Here is an 18494-nt window from a genome sequence, read left to right as displayed (position 1 = left end):
ATTCCTCTTTATCTTTAGTCCCTCCTTCTACCCCTATCCCTTACTATTTGATATCCTTCCCAAGTGTCTTTCTTTTTTCCCAACAAGACACTTCACTTCTTGAAGGGATGGGGAACACAAGCGAATGCACATAGGATTTTTTTTTTTTTTTCTTCATATGCCTCATTGTTCACTTCTCTTTTAAGAAGGCAGGGTGTGAATTGGTTTTTAACGTCCCGGATCTCCAGATTATTCTTTTTGTTTCTCCTCACTCCCCACAACAGGTTAGTGATCTGTAGTTCCTGTTACAGTTGAAACCTACTGGAAAAGGCCACTCTATCCTCGCTTGTTAAGTTAGTTCCCACAAAGTGAGAGCAAGAAAGAAGGAGGAAAAGCAGGAAGGAAAAAAAGAAAGAAATGAAGGAAAGAAGAAAAGGAAAATCATGCTATCAGAGGAAGGACTGTGAAATCAGCGGACCACCTACACTGGGAAGAAAGGGAAAGAGGAGCTTCTTTGCTTTGTGTCCATGGTCTATTCTTAGTCTTCTTCGGCAGGAGCTTCAAACCTCCTAATTCTCCCTTTGCCTTAAAATTGTATATGTCTTATTTCTAGGCTCCCATGAGTCACTCTGAGTTTGGATGTGGTAAGGATAAAGGGACAGAGCCAAACTAGAAGCAGCATTTATCTCGAGGTAATGAATTTACTAATTTGGTATTTAATGTCAAGTCCTGCAAATTTGATTAAAATATTTGCTTTCTCCCCCCCTCCTTTTCTTCCTCCACTCTTGCCTCCTGCGCTGTCCCATTGCTGGCCTTGCCCCCGCCCCAGTGCCGCTTGAGGGTGTGGAAGTTTCATAACTTTCACACCCGTGGCTTATTACTATATTATTAATAAAATAATGGGATAGTAATTATTAAGGACTACAATTTCTTTTTATTTCCAAGCAACCTGAAGCTATTTGCAGATCATTTTATTTGTCCTCATAAAAACTTTCTAAGGCACTTCCTTTTTTTAAGCAGGGAAACTGAGGAACAGGTCAGGAAAATGACTTGTCTAGCATCATCCAGCCAACTGGTGGGAGAGCTAGAACTGGATCTCAACTATCCCAGCCTCCAGGCTAGTGGTCTAACCACTAAACCACACAGCCTCTTTTTTTAGGGTTTGTTGGCTTGGTTTTTATTTATTTATTTTTACTTTTGCTCTGCCCTGACAGTAACTAGAAGCTCCCAGATAAAAGAAGAGAATTTCAAGTCCAGGCTGAACATTTGACATCCTCTTATTTGTGGGGCATTATCCTGGGACTTGGAGGGTGCTGCTGCTGGGATCTGTGTGGTGGAGCTGGGAACCAGCCCCAAGAATATAGCTTTGTTTGGGCATTAACCCATTTGCGGTTATAATAATGATAAGTTTCAGCACCAGTGGCGCCCGACTGTTAATGACTCAAAGAAAGCTAAATAAGAACAAGATGTCATCTCTGGAGCAATTTGTAGCTTTTTCCTACAGCTCCATCCCTTCCATAAAAATCCTAAGGACCCATATATTTAAAGTCAGTCTTCCACTCTTAATGTCTTCAACAGTCTATTGAGGAAGAAAAGGGTAGGAGGTTGCTAGACTAAGGCTTCAAGAAAATTTGAGGTTGCACAGAAATAACAGGTAGCCTTGCTGGGGTTAGAATTACAGACTGCTTGCATTTTTCTTCTTTATACTTTTACATATTCTCAAAATTTTCTATAATAAGCATGTATTAAAACTTGAAAACAAACAATAAATGACATGAAAGTCTTTATTTTTTTAAGATTTTTTGTTTGTTTGTTTATTCATTTGAGAGAGATACAGAGACAGAGAGAGCACAAGTAGTGGGAGAAGCAGAGGGAGAGGGAAAAGCAGACTCTCCGCTGAGCTGGGAGCCTGAAGTGGGGCTCAATCCCAGGACCTGGAGATCATGACCCAAGCCAAAGGCCGATGCTCAACCACCTGAGCCACCCAGGCGCCCCTTGAGAGTCTTTTAAAAATATGTATTTTTAAGTAGGCTCCATGGGCCCAGCCAGTATAGATCCCAACACAGGGTTTAAACTTACAATCCTGTGCTCAAGACCTGAGCTGAGATCAAGAGTTGGATGCTGTGGTGCCCGGGTGGCTCAGTTGGCTAAGCAGCTTCCTGCAGCTGAGGTCATGGCCCCAGGGTCCTGGGATAGAGTCCCATGTCTGGCTCGCTGCTCAGCGGGGAACCTGCTTCTCCTTCTCCCCTCCTTGTGCGCTCCCTCTCTCTCTCTCTGGCAAATGAAGAAGTAAAATCTTTTTTTTTTTTTTTTAAGATTTTATTTATTTATTTGACAGAGAGATCACAAGTAGGCAGAGAGGCAGGCAGAGAGAGAGAGAGAGGGAAGCAGGCTCCCCGCTGAGCAAAGAGCCCGATGCGGGACTCGATCCCAGGACCCTGAGATCATGACCTGAGCCAAAGGCAATGGCTTAACCCATTGAGCCACCCAGGCGCCCAAGAAGTAAAATCTTAAAAGAAAAAAAAAAAAAGAGAGAGAGAGTTGGATGCTTAACTGAGCATAAAATATTTTTAAAGCAGAAGTGATGACCTTCCAGATAGTATTTGTTTTTCCCAAGAAGGAACAGCTACTTTTAGATTTCTCTTCTGCCACATGTATCAGAATACATGATAACAGATTTTCGCCACACCTCAGTGGCAGAGGAAACCTCTTTAGTGAAACATACACAACATGGGTCTTAAGAAGAGTGGAAATAGGGGCGCCTAGGTGGCTCAGTGGGTTAAAGCCTCTACCTTTGGCTCAGGTCATGATCCCAGGACCCTGGGATCAAGCTCCGAATTGGGCTTTCTGCTCAGCAGGGAGCCTGCTTCCCCTCCTCTCTCTCTGCCTGCCTCTCTGCCTAGTTGTGATCTCTTGTCAGTCAAATAAGCAAATAAAATCTTAAAAAAAAAAAAAAAAAAGAGTAGAAATACACGAGCGATGTTAGAGACAGGTGTTATTGTGACCCCCTTGAATGTTAAGGAAAGAAAAAAATGTCAGCTTTCAATTTAGATAGGTTTTCAGATTCTCAAATTACTATAACATATTTCTGAAAATGTTATCTAAACAAATAATCATCCAGGTAAACAACTAAGTCAGAAGGCAACGCCACAATCCTGAATATAAACAAGTGATATAAAATTGGTCAAAGCATAGTGAAGGCGTGACATGTGAAAGTCATTACTACAACACAAGGAACAGAAACATCAAGCTCAAAGCAATCAGAAAAACACCCACAAGAGAAGATATGTGGAGACAGCAGTTTATCAGATTATAATTCCTAATTATAAGGAGAAAGTTAATAGACATTTCTAGCTTTGTAGAGGACCTATGAAGAGATTGTTAGGGAAGAAATTTCTCCCTGGAATTGAAAACTCCAGAAAAGCAAACATAAAGATACTAAATAGTTTTAAACTTCAAGGAAACAATAAGGAAAGAAAAAAATGCAGGCTGAATTATTGCTACAAAATAGGTTCAAGAAACTAGGACAAGCTTTTATCGACTCATCAAGCAGAAAAGATGCTAAGGGCAAAGTAGCTACTAAGAAATGCAGGTCATGAAATTCATGCTGAGCTCCTGGGCTCTTCTTAAAAGACTTATCTTCCATGAAAGCAAAGTAGAAACTAAGTGTGATGCCAGTGTATGGGATTAACATGTTTAAAGTAAAAAATGCTATTTACAGACAAGACATTTTGAACTGCTACAAGCCAACAATCCAGAGATCTGGGAGAATTTGCAAAGAAAAAAGAAAATGTTCACAAACTCTTAGACAGTTAAAAATAACTAAAGCATTACAATAAAGTGGTTAGGAAGACATGGCTTAAATTGAACCAGAGCTCAAAGGTGATTATAGACTTGTACCTTCTTGTTATACTATATTTTCCAATGCTGTAGAAAGAGTTGGGAATTATAGTTTCATATAGTTTGAAAGGGAAAAAGATTTTCTGATTCTTCTTGGTAGCCCACAAAAATTAGCTCTGCCTTCCTCAGTCTTCAAGTATGCACCTTGATAAACATTTATGTCATTAAAAAAATTCTTTGAACTCTCCTACCAGCTTGTGAGTTCCTTGAAGGCAGAGACAGTGTTCATTCATCTTTAAATTTCTAGTGTCTAATAGAATAAAGGCCCATGAAACAGAATTTTTTCCCCTCTAGATTAAAAGCCCAGAAAATGACGGCCATCCAATCCATGGGATTTATGGTTGCCTCATTAGAACCAATTCATGAAATAAATTCATTAAACAAAAAGTCCAGCAAAATGCAAGACTTCATTGAGAAGAGCATTAAAAATCAAATAGAGGGGGTGCCTGTTTGGCTCAGTTGAATGAACATGCAATTCTTGATCTTGGGGTCATGAGTTTGAGCCCCATGTTGGGTGGAGATTACTTAAATGAATAAACTTTAAAAAAACAAACAAACAAACAAACAGGGACACCTGGGTGGCTCAGTTGGTTGAGCAGCTGCCTTCGGCTCAGGTCATGATCCGAGCGTCCTGGGATGGAGTCCCACATCGGGCTCCTTGCTCCGCAGGGAGCCTGCTTCTCCCTCTGACTCTGCCTTCCACTCTGTCTGCCTGTGCTAGCTCTCGCTCGCTCTCTCTCTCTGAAAAATAAATAAATAAAATCTTAAAAAAAAAAAAACACAAACAGAAAGCATTGGCATATCCTTCCTAGATCTAAATACTGTGTGTGAAAGATCACCATATATTAAGAAATGCCCAGGAAAAAAAAAGCAACTAGCTCAAGAAAAGGCATACAGATTATGCTGCAACAGATTAGTTCAGGAGGATGAGAGGAAATATACTAGGAATCATTAAATAAACTTGGGATATGATTTGGAACTTCCCAAACTTTAGAATCTTAGGGCTAAAAGCTTCAGTCTCTATGTCTATTCTTTTCCTTCAAGCCATCCCTAGATTGTTACAAGAGTATATTGTCCTAAAACTCAAATCTGGCCTCATTACTACCTTCCTTTAAAAGCATTGCTGACTCACCATTACTAGGATGAAGCAAAATTCCTAAACAGGCAGACAATGCACATCCTTTCACAATCTGATACCAACCTACCTTTCTAGCCACCTTGCCATTCACACTTCCCTACGTACTTAATAATCCATCCATACTTTCCTACTCATTATTCCCAAACACACTGAACTCTTTCCCACCACCTTGCTTTGGTATAACTTCTTTCTGCCTAGAATGTACCTCTCCCACATTTTCTGCCTAGTAAACTCTTACACATCCTATAAGACCTAAGCTAAATGCCCTGACCCTGGGAAATCTTATCTAACTTCCTAAATAAAATAGGATAAAGGCCGTGATGGAGAACAGGTAACTTTACGCTGATAAGATGACGTTTTGCTGAGGCTGGGATGCTGAGCTGAAACTAGCCTTGGAAGGGTCTGGGGAAACGGTATTTTAAGTTAAAAAAAGACAGCTCATGCGAAAATTGGAAGAAATGTTGCAGAGCTGAAAGAAAGCCAGTATGGCCAGAGCAGAATGAATAAGGGGAGAAGTGGTCAAAGTAGCAGGCAGATTCCAGGTCATGAAGGATCTTGAAGTCCACATGAGAAGCATGGATATTATTCCAAGTGCAATAGGAAACCATCAGAAGGTTTTAAACCCAATAAAGACACGACCCGATTTATGTTTCTTAACAAGTCACTCTGGTTGCTGTACGTGTAGAGAATGAATTACAAAAGGGCAAGTGTGAAAACAAAGAGACCACTTGCAGGCTCCTGGGTGGCTCAGTTGGTTAAGCGACTGCCTCAGGCTCAGGTCATGATCCTGGATCCTGGGATTGAGTTCCACATCAAGCTCCCAGCTCCATGGGGAGTCCGCTTCTCCCTGCTGCCATTTTCTGACCTTCTCCCCTCTCTCACTCTTTCTCTCTCTCTCAAATAAATAAATAAAATCTTCAAAAAAAAAAAAAAAAAGAGAGAGAGAGAGAGACAAAGAGAGGCCACTTGCATAGTTGCTTGAGTCATGTTTGTTATTAAATGTGTTTATTCACTGCTCCATTTGTGTATCCACCATTCTAAATTTATCTTTGCTGCTGAAATAAACAAGATATATTGAGATATTTGCTGCAAAGACTCTACTTATATATGCCAGATGTGTGACTATCAAGCTTTCAGGAGATAGAAATATGTGTAGAAAATCTTGCTTTCCAGGGTGTGCCCCAAGTTAGGCCAGAGAACTGAATCAGCCATTGTACCCCAGCCCCTGAAGTAGGAACCACTGCTGTACTGGAACATGAAAAGCATTGGCACTGGAAATGGTGGTGTGAAGCGTTTGTGATTAAAGAAAATGCCAATCAGACTCTTTCCTTATACTTGCATTTTTTCCCCCCACTCCCCAGTAGTAGCCCCCTGGACTTAAATAACAGCATCCACTGCTAAAAGTTAATGATACTTTCCCATAAGTCCTCTGGACTCTTTCTTGGATCAGGGCCTTTGCAAATACTGTTCCTTCTGCCTTCTGCCCCCACTCCCAGCCTGTGACTCTTGCTCGGCTTAGGTGTCAGTGCCTCAGACGGGCCTTCCTTGAGTCCCCAAATCTAAATCAAGTTTCTCCTTTCATAGATCTCAGTAATTTTCCTTGAATGTCCCTATCATTTATCACTTTAAATTCATTCGTGGGATCATTCTTTCAATGTCTCTGCATACCTGTGTCTCCTTCCAACCCCAACGGTCAGACTGTAAGTTCCAAGAACCCAATATATCTGTTTACAACTGCCTCTACCTTGCCTGGAACATAATATGTCCTTGATAAATACTTCCCAAGTGAACAAATACTGGAAATAGGCCTCCCTACGCAGAAGTGGCAGGTGTAGGACTTCTTTAGCTCCTTTAGCTGTGCTTTTTCTTGTTTTCCCTTCTACAGCTTTAAGAACTCTTTCCCTCAACTCATACTGTGTTAACAAGAAGGTGATTCTGGAGAGTCGATGCAACAATTCTTTGCAGACTCACATTAACCTTTTTTTTTTTTTTTTTTTTTTAAGATTTATTGATTTCGGTGAGACAGAGAGCACAAGTGGGAGGGGCAGTGGAAGAGGAAGAGGAAATCTCAAGCAGACTTTGTGCTGAGCTTGGATCCTGACATGGGGCTCCATCTCACAACCCTGAGGTCACGACCTGAACCAAAATCGAGAATCAGACACTCAACTGTCTGAGCCACCCAGGCTCCCCTCATGTTCTTAATATTTTAAAGCAGGGTCTCCCAACCTCAGCACTATTAAAGTGTGGGGATGGATAATTCTTGGTTATATCATTCTTTGTGGGGAGGATGTCCTGCTCATGGAAGGTTGTTTCCCAGCATCACTGGAGTCTACCCGTTCATTGCCAATAGCACCCAATCCCAAAACTGTATCCTGGGATTGCCCCATGTCTGCAAAATCACTCCTGACTAAGAACCACTGTTTTAAAGTGTAAAACTTCAGGTCTTTTACTCTTTCAGATGAATTATATCTAGAAATTCAGATTGCTGAATGATGCCTAGATTATAAGAGAATTATTCCAATCCAGCTGGATCAAAATAGTGCCCATTTCTATCTGGTTTCTGTAGCACTCCCTGTGTTTCCTTTGAAAAGACCATTAGTGATGGTCTAATTCAGGGCAATATTCTGATCTTGGAAACTCAGTTCCCTGGTCTGTCCTAGAAGGATGAAGGAAGGGGTGTTGTTTCTGAGGAAACTAATGCCTCTGGGACCCCTTTGGAATTGGCAAATTTTCTAGGGGCATGTCCCAAAGGACAATAAAAGGGAGACAAACAGCCCATTCTGGCATGCTTTTCAGGATCTCTCACTCCAAACAAGAAAGTCTGAGAGGCCTGGTAAAAATAAATATGGCTTAGCACTCCTGGCATAAGAGCAGTTTCTGACAGCCAAGACTTAACTCACCCTAGGGGGTGACCCAGGCAGGGACTATGCACGAAGTTCGTTTCTACCCATTGATATTCTCAATGACTCACAGCAGCCAGGGATGGCTCTGTGCACCAGAACCGCACTGAACCACGGAGGAGGAGGCCTTGGGATGCACACACAAAATGCAGTCTCTTGAGCCTGAGTCAGACAGGGACAGCCAGCTTCCCCCTTCCTCCTCAATCCCAGAAAAACAACATAAATCATGCCTTCTGGAAGGAAACCTATCCTTCGCATACAGATGTTTATAAATTCTTAATCCCCTGACATTGAAAGTATGGTGACTGCCTGTCCTGGATTTTTTGGGACAAATGTATTCATTATACCACATGTCCTTAGTTTTCGTGTGGAAAAAAATGTGGTCTCCAGAATTGTAAGATCTTTCTCAACAGGTCAAAAAGCATACACAGCATATATTGAAACCCTGAGACCAGCCAAGGCCACATCACAAACATTGTGGGGGGTGAGGGAAATGGGTATTAGAATCAGCTTCTACTCTTCACTTCTTTCTCCCTGGATTTTAGGCTAATGTGACCTAGGTCATCAAGGTCGACTCTTTCCTAGCAGTGGGATCCTGTAAAACTGACCTGACTCGACTGCCGCCTTCAGTCAGCAAGAAGAACTACACACAGAGAAAATGCCTCAGCCTTAGTTACCGTGGTGATGCTGGTTCAACCACATTTCACCTGTGTAAAAATTTCAGGCAGAACAGTATAAAGAAGTACCAGCTAAAGGAGTTAACACTTCACTTGTTTTTGCTGCTGTTGCTAAGTTCACGTTAGCTTTGGTCAAAGATGATGATTTGAAGGGAAAACCTTTGCAGCACTGAAAACAAGCAAGGATGAAATGCCCACCTAGCCATTGGAGAAATCTCCTAATATCCACTTTGCATGATATCACATTGCTTTCCCTTCGGCTGACATGGAGCATTTGGGTCTTCTGGACTCTAATTACTTGCAAGAGGAACATGGTTTAAGGAGACTGCGGAAGACCCAAAGCTGGGGAATGTTGGCATACCAGCTTGGAGGGAAAACTGATAAGAAGATGCTAAGGAAGCTGGGGGCTTGGACAAAAGTAACAAGACACGATTCAACAACAACAACAACAACAAAAATTAATTCATATTAATAATACACTCTGGAGAAAGCACAGGCCATGAAGCGAAGACAAGAGAGGAGTTTAAAAATTTCTGCGGTAAGGGGCAAGTTAAATGCTGTAAGGCCCTACAGACGCAAGCCCGGAGGAGGCTCCGGTCTCTGGGAAAGTGCAAGTACAAGGAAAGACTTACTTCCTTACCCCCTTCCTTCCTTGCCAGGATCAGAAAGTCAAAGAAGGGGGAAGAGGCTAACAACACTGATTTACAAAGACAGCGAGGAGGAACTATGTCTGGGTCAATTCTGGACGTCTGAGCTGGGGCGACAGGACCCAGACAACCACCTCAGGAAATGAGTAAATGAAAAGGGGAGGTCGTGGAATTATTTAGCCCTAGAACAACGCTGCCTAGACCGGAGTGGGGGTGGAGCAAGACGAAAATCTCAGAAAAGGAATTTTGACAGTGAGAATGCTAGTTAAGATACAGCCCTCCAGGCCCCCTGATGTCCCTTGTTTGATGTTAATAAAGACCTAGGAGGATTATGCATTAGCAAGCCTTGCGTATTCTGAGACATCAATAAAGTCTGGACTTGGGGCTGGTAGAGGGGCCGGGGTCACGTCCAGGCGACTTGGGTCAGCCTGGGTGCTCCTCTCTGGCACAGAGTAGAGTGAGAGGGATCGAGAGTTGCCGCTGGGATAATGTTTTAAGTCAGGGACATTTGAGCAGTAGTAGTGGGGACACAGAGGGGGGCTCTCTCGAGGACGAGGAATGTGGGGGCGGCCTGAAGAGGAGCCCCGCCAGCGCAGGAGGCGCTGGCGGGTGGGGGCCGGGGACCGGGGGGCGGGGGCCGAGGGCGGGAAGGGGCCGGCCCGGCGCTGGGGGCGGGACCAGGCGCGGTGGCGGTGGCGGGGGCTGCGGCGCGGGGGGCGGGGCGGCCTGGCCCGGGACACCCCCTCCCGGTCCCCTGGCGGGGCGGCTTCGGCTCCGGCAGCACTGGAGGCAGCAGCGGCCGGAGGGCGACTTGCGGGGCGCGCCCGCCCGCCGCGGACCGGGACGCTTCCCCCTCCGGGACCCTTTGCCGACTCCCTCCGCCGCGCTGTCCCGCGGGAGCCGGGGGGACCCCCGGCCGACAGGGAGCGCCGGCGGCGGCCGCGGCACCATGAGGCGGCTGTGGGGCGCGCTGCTGCTTGGCGCCCTGCTCTGCGCACACGGTAAGCGGCGCCGCCGTGCCCGCGCCTCCTGGCCCGCCGGGAAAGTTTGTCCGTGGGTCCAGCCGCTGCAGGACTCACCTCCCGCAAACCGGGCGGCGCGGGCTGGGGCCTCAGACCCGGCGCCCTCTCTCCAAGCAGCAGCCCTGAGCGTGCGTGCGGGGGAGAGGAGCAGGAGCTCCCCCAGCTCTTCCAGCCCGAGAGCGGCGGCCGTGGAGCCCCTCCGCGGCTCGGATCTGGGCCGGGCTCCGGGAAGATCCGAGGCTCCCGCTCGCCTTCCCTCGCTGCTCTTTGAAGAACTAGGGGCTGCTTCCCTTTCAGGTTAAGACAGAATCTCTGCGTCCTTGGTGCGAATGAATGTGTGCGAAGAAAGGGAGGCGGGCAAGGTTGATCGCTAAACCATAAATTGTAAAAAGCCCTCTTTGCAGGGACCGGGGGTTCTCGGGCGGATTTCGGAGCTGGGCTCCAGTAGAATCGGAATGCTTGGGTTCTCGGGATTCCTCTACTCGGGGAACAGTTAGTTCCTCGGACTCCAGACCTTGCTTCCACCGAGGGTCTTTGGGTACTGCTTGCTCGCAGCATCTCCCCTTAGTGCTGTTTTGGGTTCCCTCTCCTGGCTGCGACCAATCAGCTTCCTGCCCTGGATCCTTCCCGGGGGGGTGGGGTGGGGGGAACCGGGTTGGAAAAGGGGCAGAGGAGGGACACAGGGGAAGAAACTGCTGGAAGGCTCCGGCAGAGCCGTCCTGGCCGGAGTAGTGTGGCTGGGGGCGGGTATCGCGGAACATCAGAAGGCAGGCTCCGGGTCCGCGCGGTGACCCTCGGGGGAGCTGGACGGATGGCAGCAGAACTGCTGCTTCATCTGCTCCTTATTAATAACTTGTTTGGTGCCCGGACGCAACTGCTGTGTGTGATTTGGGCTCCAGTGGAATCTAGTTCTCCGCAGCTGCCTACACCGAGGGTGTACTCCGTGATTTAGCAGCTAGCTCCCTCTAGTTTGTGCCCAAAGATCAAAGAACTTTGATCTTTGAACCCCAACCCTATTCCGCTGGGGGAGATGCGAACCTTCTCATTTTCGCAGCCCCGATGAGGGGGTAGGGTTCGGCATGGAGGGGTCTCTAGACCCTGGCCGGGCTTGCACCGGGTCTTTCTTTAGCGTGCTCCGGGAGCTCGTGTGGAAGTTGTGCCGATTTCGGAACTTGCCTGGCAGGGCGTGGAGATGCCTGGGCACTCGTTTTAAAGATCGGTTTACCTCCCAAATCCAAAACAGAGTTCTCGTGTCTGTTATTTAAACTACCCGTGGATTTTAAACAACTTTTTCCATGCCCTCTCTAACGCCGACTTCTTCCTCTCCGCGTAGTAGCCGGGCCGAGCCACGTTCCTCCTTGCACTGTGCTCTCCCCCGCCCGGGCTCTCTCCTAGAAGGTTATTTGTAGCCTCTTTGGCGTGTCGGGACAGCGGCCCTACTGGGGTAGGAATGTAGCTGCTCTTCCCACCACATGGGCCCCTTAAAGGGACAGCTATGCTTTTGGGGGGGGGGTTTCCCCTTTCGGGCTGCAAGAGAAGGGGATGGAACTTTCCTCTCGGCCCCCTGGAGGAAGTTTTGAAAAAGATCAAGGGAAATGGCACGGCACTGGGAAAAAAGAAAAAAAGTGGGGGGGGGGGGGGGCTAAAACGGATACCAACAAACCCAGAGAGGAGATTGTCGCCTTCTGCCCTAGGGAAAGGGGAGCTGGAAGGTTCTGGGCTGAGACTGTCCAAGAGAATTTTATTGCTCCAGAGCTGTCAAAAGTGCATACACTACTTCTGCCCTGAGACTGGAGGTAGAAAATTGCGTATATTTAATGCTTCACAGAGAAAGGATGGGAGGGTTCTTGATAACTCCTTTGGGTTCTTTTTAAAGATAAAAACTTTATTATTATTATTATTTATCCAAGGACAGGACAAGGACAAAAACTTTCATAGAAACTTCTGAGCACCGGAGACTTCCTGTGCCCATGTGTAAGGACACTTAGTGACAGGAAGAGCTAAACTTTGCCTAACTTGATACTGAACCATCGTTGGAGGCCTCGGGGAGGTAGAGGATGGGGGGAGAGGACAGATTCATGGTTTACCAATGACACCGAGCAGTTGCTCAACCAGAAATATCACCAAGAAGCTTCCTAATACTGTGTTCCAGGGGCTCATGAAGAAGACAGTGTTTTATACTATGGATGCAATACACTAAGGTTTGGGTGCTTGGGTGGCTCAGTGGGTTAAAGCCTCTGCCTCCGGCTCAGGTCATGATCCCAGGGTCCTGGGATGGAGCCCTACATGGGCTCTCTGCTCAGCAGGGAGCCTGCTTCCCCCTCCCTCTGTCTCTGCCTGCCTCTCTGCCTACTCGTGATCTCTGTCAAATAAATAAATAAATAATCTTAAAAAAAAAAAAATACACTAAGGTTTAAGGTGCTTACTTGGATGCTGCTAGCCCTGTGGGCTTTTCCTAGAGCCTATGTGTTTGGCCTGAACCTACATAACCCTCCAACCTTAAAAGTTTTGTTAAGAAACTTGATTGCTGGTGATAGCCCTGGCTGTCTTTCTCCTGAGGGTTGAGGTGAGGCCTCAGGCAGTGTACCAGGGTTGGAAGAGTAGAAACCATGTTTGTCTTGGAGATCTCTTCCAGGTAAGCAAAAAGCTGAAAATTCTGCTCAGGTGCTTAGGTAGATAGAAGGCTATTTCTGAGGTGAGTGCAAAAGCGTAGAGCTTTTTTTTTTTTTTTTTTTTTCCTCTGGAATCAGAATTCTATCTGATTGTTGTCATGGTGTTTGGTTGACCTTGTCCCTGATCTTGTTGGACTTGTGAAAGATGCTTGGCTTGTCACTGATTTTGGATTTCCTCTTCTGTCCCCTGTTGAATATCAGATAACATCTTTGGGACTGGCACAGGGTATTAAGAATGACAGGTGCAAGGGAACCAGTCTGGCTGTGTCTTGATACAGAACATGTTGGGCATGTCCATCTTCTGGGCCAGCAAAGAACACAGAAGGTCACAGAGGACAGAGTATTTTATAGGTCTTTGCTCACTCTTTCTACTGATTGGCTGCTACTCTTGATCCCTAAGAAGAGGAGAAATAGGAAGGATTGGCTATGTTGTTTCTCCTTTGTAGAGAAGATCAATACTAGGCACTTTTTGGATAGGGAATTTCAGGGACCACTTTAGGAAAATTTGCCTTTTTTTAATGATTGGGCACATCTCATAATTATGAGACAGTTCCATGCCCTTGGTTGAGTAAGTCCATTAGAGTGTGTTCCCGCCACAATCTCTACATTCCTTGGTGAAGCCCAGCCACAAGTTTTGCCCACAGTTGCCTAGGCATGGGGCATCTGGACCCCACACAGTGTCTGAATTAGCATCTCATCTTCAGCCAGGGAAGTCCTTTTCCCCTTCTCAGCATGGTGGGATTCCATGTCCCAGGAAAGACTTCCCACTGACTGGTTGGCTGGCAGAGCCTGGGTTTGGCCCTATAAATAGCTCCAAAGAATGCCTGTGCTTATCACTCTCCATCTAGCTTAGAGCTGACAGGCTCAGGTTCTTTCTCCCAGATACACTCAGGAGCATTCCCTAAATTGGGCTCTGCACCCATTCATTTGTTCATTCATTCAGCAAACACACGTTTGCCAAGCACTAATGTTAATCACCGCGTTTATAGCTCGGTGATTAAGCAGCAGAGGCCTCCCTGGGTTTGAATGTTGACTTTGGTACTTCTTGGTGACCTTACGCAAAACACTTAACTCTCCCTGAACTTCAGAGTTCTTATACGTAAATGAGGGGAGAGCTGGAGTAGTAATAAATTATCACGGGAGACTATTGTAAAAATTAAATGAGATAATACACTCAACACAGCCTACTCTGTTACTGCAAGCTTGGATAAATGATAGCTGGTTTTTAGCAAATTTGCATAAGTAGATTAGAGATGGTTCTTATCTTTGGACTATGGGAGCCAGGTAAACAGATCATTATACTGTAGTGTCCTGTGCTAAAATGGAAGGTCAGCCCTTCATTTCACCTGGTTTTTTGCTTTTCTCTTTTAAAGATCTTGCCCCTTCCTCCCACCCCACATTGAAAACCTAATGAAACCTAAGCATAGTTCCCCTCCTGTGCATACTTCCAGAAAGGAGATCTGTGAAGCTCTCTCAACCATGGTCTAGGGAGCCCACGCCACCTTAGTTTTCCCAGGAGAGGTCCTAGGAGATGGGGTTTTCCTCTGGGAGCTTCCTTGTTAAAACTCTGGGATCAGGGATGAGGCCAGGCGTCTCTCAGATTGCTGTGACCTGGGGTGAGAGGTGCTGGCTGAGGTCTCTTGGAGCTGGAACAGTTTAGAATTCTAAGCTCTTCCTCCCACTGGCCTGGGAAAGGAGTCAGGCCCCAGAGCTCATAAGGTAGTAATTGCCCCAATTTGGGGGCTGGGCCATTTCAGCACCGCCTTCCTTCGTGACTACCGTCTTCAATCAGGAATCCTGTCAGTGTGCAGGGATAATTGATGTGGGTCTCCAGCCCATGACTCGCCCCCACCCCCAACCCCCAGCTCCTCCACCCCAGAGTTTGACCCCTGTTGTCTCTTTGTTTCTTCCTTTTAAGTCGGTGCCAGTGATGTGATGTTTTTGGGGACTGCGGAAAGTTGACTGTAACCAGGAGCAGCCGGTAAGAAGAGCTGATTCACTGGCCTTCCTGGCGGTCTGTTGACTCCATTTTCTGTTCTGCATTTTTGATTTAGCAAGAAGCAAACATCTTAGGTGCCCTTGGGCACCTCTTTACGCCCTTCCGAGCAAACTTCATTCTTTCGCTGTACTCAGGCATTCCTCTAGCAGAGTGGATTGAGGGTAAGCGTCCCTAACACACCTTCCTCTGTTCATTCGGGTCTGAGTGAGGCAGGGCAGGGCTCTGCCTGAGAGCCAACTGGGGAAAGCCTCGCTGGGACTTGCTGCAAGCCCTGACTTGGCCTACAGGAGCTCCCCCCCTCACCTCTGCGCAGAGCCAAGGATTGGAGCAAAGCCGGAAACAAAAGACTGGGAGCAAACCTCCCATCTGGCTGGAAGGCAGCGACACAAAGGTGCTGCTGCATAATTTATCACCAGAGGTTTTCTGGAGCAGGGGGAGGCTCTGGGCTCAAGGCAGAGCTTTTTGGGGGGAGAGGAACCCTCCTCGTGCCTGGGTGTAGGCTCAGGCAAGTACTGAATAGGATATGGGGAAAGACACCTGATCAGTGCATGAAATAAAGCTTGGAGACCGTAAGTGCCTCTCCTAGCCCAGCAGCTGCATTTCAGGCCAGGCCTACAAGGCAGGGTGTGGGGTGTGGGGGGAAGCCCTCCGAATATTCCTTTGCTTGGCCCCAGCCTTGGGAGCCTGCCTGCCATCCCCTTTTGGGCATGAATGAGGGCAAGAGATAGTTTCTCTGTTGCGTCGACTGTACCCTTCTGGTGACCAAATACAGATGCGAGGTTATAATATCCATGAGCCTAGCAAATAGGAAAGGGGGGTTCTGTCCTCCTCTTTCTACCCTCCCACTCCTCAGGCAGTTTAGACAAGAAGTTTCTACTACAGGTTCAGAGAGGGGGTAAAAGCAGATGGTTCTAAAATGCATCTCCCCAAAATGAGAATCTCTGCTCTTCTGGAAAGAATCAGGGGTAACCATTTTTTGCCTTGCAAACTGGGATATGTGGTCTAAACAATACAGGGGGACTCCTGGGGCAGTTAATAGTTAAAATCTTGGGGCACCTGGGTGGCTCAGTCCTTAAGCATCTACCTTTGGCTCAGGTCATGATCCCAGGGTTCTGGGACTGAGCCCCACATCAGGCTCCCTGCTCAGCAGAGAGCCCGCTCCTCCCTCTCCCACTCCCCCTGCTTGTGTTCCCTCTCTCGCTGTCTCTCTCTCCCTCTCTTTCTGTAAAATAAATAAATAAATTTTTTTTTTTTTAAGATTTTATTTATTTATTTGACAGAGAGAGATCACAAGTAGGCATAGAGGCAGGCAGAGAGAGAGAGAGAGGGAAAAGCAGGCTCCCTTTTGAGCAGAGCCCGATGCAGGGCTCGATCCCAGGACCCTGGGATCATGACCTGAGCCAAAGGCAGAGACTTTTTAACCCACTGAGCCACCCAGGCGCCCCAATAAATAAGTTCTTTAAAAAATAAAAAATAAAATAAAATCTTTTGCTGTCTCCCCATCACTGTGACATTTATGGTGCGTTACCACATTTCCCCCTCACAGTGTCCTGATGAGGTACGTAATGTTAGGTTCCTGTTTTACAGATAGGAAACTAAAGCTCAGACACAGCTCGTGAGTAACTGGCGCAGGATTTGAACCCAGAGCCAAAGTTGTTAAGCCTTTAACCCATACAACCCGTTAGTATAGAATATTTTATATCCAAGCTATAACAAAATATTTTATATCCAAGCCATAATAAGATATGATATTTTATATCCAAGCTATAGGTTGGAACTATCTATATTCTCTCTTAGATTGACTTCCCCTCTCTGTTTTCAGTCTTCATCTTCTCATGGATTCTCAATGCATAAAGATTAACTTCTCCATGCTTTTGACGGAGGGAGGCTTTATTTATTTACTTAAAAGAGGTGGCAGAAGGAGAAGGAGAGACAGAAGCTTAAGCAGGATCCACGCCCGGTGTGGAGCCTGACACCCGGCTCTGTGTCACAACCCTGAGATCATGACCTAAGCTGAAATCGAGAGTCAGATGCCTCATCAACTGAGCCACCCAGGCGCCCCAAAGGAGGCTTTAAAAAGCTCCTAGGGAGAGAGATGAGGTTTGTTGCTCTCGTGAAGCCATGTATTACTGTGTGGACCTTGTATTTTGAGAGGTAGGGGGAGAGGAAAGCAGTATTTTGAGCAGCCCCTCACAGAGCACCGCCACATCCAAGCCATGCTGGATTTGTGAAATCTGTTGGCTGAGCTGCTGGGCAGGGTAAGTAGACTTTTGAGGACTTGGATGGATACAGCCCAGTATCATAGCTATGTTACTGGGTTGAGAGAGAGGACAGATCTAGGTGAAGATGAAGGGATCAGTAACTGTGTTATTAATCCTTACCGTGTATTCATATGTATTATTTCATTTAACGTCCCAGCAAGCCTGTGAAGGAGGTACTATTATTGCCCCCATCTGACAATAGAGGAAGCTAATCCAGTTCTGAATTGTTCTGTGATTTAGGTTCTGAGTGCTCTTTTCTATACTTGCCTCCTAGGAAGTGACTGATGATAAAGCCAAGACAAAGGATACTTATGAGCCTTGAGCTCCTCCGGAGAAAGGCATTGAGGAGGACTCTCGCCACAGTCCCCTTGTCCCCCTTTTCCTGTGGTCATTCATGCCACCAGCTTAACCCCTTGAGGGGGACACTGCAGCTTGGCCCGCAGTAGAATTTTTAGACACCCTGAGTCCTGAAATAGCGGGGCTTAATCATGGGGTGGCTGGATAAGACCGCTCTCGGTGAGTCAAATTCTATCATGGTAATAATAAGAGCTGTCCTTTACTGAGAGCCTCGTATGTGCCAAGCATTATGCTAAGTGCTGTTTATGAATTAACTAATTTAATTCTAATAATGTCCCTGTGAGGTAGGGTCTATGCTAATCCGGATTTTCCTGATGAGCAACTAAGGTGTAAAGAGATTTAAATAACATGCCCAGGGGCAGACAGCCAGGAACTAGCTTAGTTTTGTTCCCATGCTGTTAACATGAGGCTCCCCTGCCTCATAACTTGGGAGGCTGACCATTACGAACTTCTGTACCATGGTGAAGAGTGGCAAGAGACGGACTAGTAATCATGTGTCTGAAGATGCCCCTTACTGAGGCATCCCACTGGGAAAAGATTTCACCCAGTCTTCTCACACCAGATGAGGCTGGCCTCTAGGGACTTAGGGACAGAAATAAATAGAGGGGCGCCTGGGTGGCTCAGTGGGTTAAAGCCTCTGCCTTCGGCTCAGGTCGTGATCCCAGGGTCCTGAGATCGAGCCCCACATTGGGCTCTCTGCTCGACAGGGAGCCTGCTTCCCTTCCTCTCTCTCTCTCTGCCTGCCTCTCTGCCTAACTTGTGATCTGTCAAATAAATAAATAAATCTTTAAAAAACAAAAAAAAGTATAATCATAACAGGTCCATATCACAGCCTGCCAATCCAGCGGGCAAAAGGAGCTCTTCCAGGAGAAGAGAGTGATTTTGAACTGGGTAGGACCAGGACGCCACCTGAAAAAGAAGATTCCTGTTTTCTTCGGGACA

General features: G+C 46.5%; 1 protein-coding gene and 1 long non-coding RNA gene across 2 annotated transcripts in view; both read left to right on the top strand.

The window, feature by feature from the left end:
* Nucleotides 1-108: 108 nt before the first annotated feature.
* LOC131822169 (uncharacterized) lies at nt 109-9570 on the top strand. Its single transcript, XR_009350108.1, has 3 exons — nt 109-263; nt 593-671; nt 8463-9570. It is a non-coding gene; the product is annotated as an uncharacterized LOC131822169 (long non-coding RNA).
* Nucleotides 9571-9962: 392 nt separating this feature from the next.
* Nucleotides 9963-18494, top strand: part of LRP4 (LDL receptor related protein 4) — a 50119-nt gene continuing 41587 nt past the window's right edge. The window contains exon 1 of the mRNA XM_059141248.1: nt 9963-10242. Within this exon, the coding sequence (XP_058997231.1) occupies nt 10191-10242 (52 nt within the window). The 5' untranslated portion in view covers nt 9963-10190. The remainder of the gene's footprint in view (nt 10243-18494) is intronic.

This window comes from Mustela lutreola, chromosome 1, assembly GCF_030435805.1.
Source record: "Mustela lutreola isolate mMusLut2 chromosome 1, mMusLut2.pri, whole genome shotgun sequence".
NCBI lineage: Eukaryota > Metazoa > Chordata > Mammalia > Carnivora > Mustelidae > Mustela > Mustela lutreola.
This window is presented reverse-complemented; position numbering and strand designations above follow the sequence as displayed.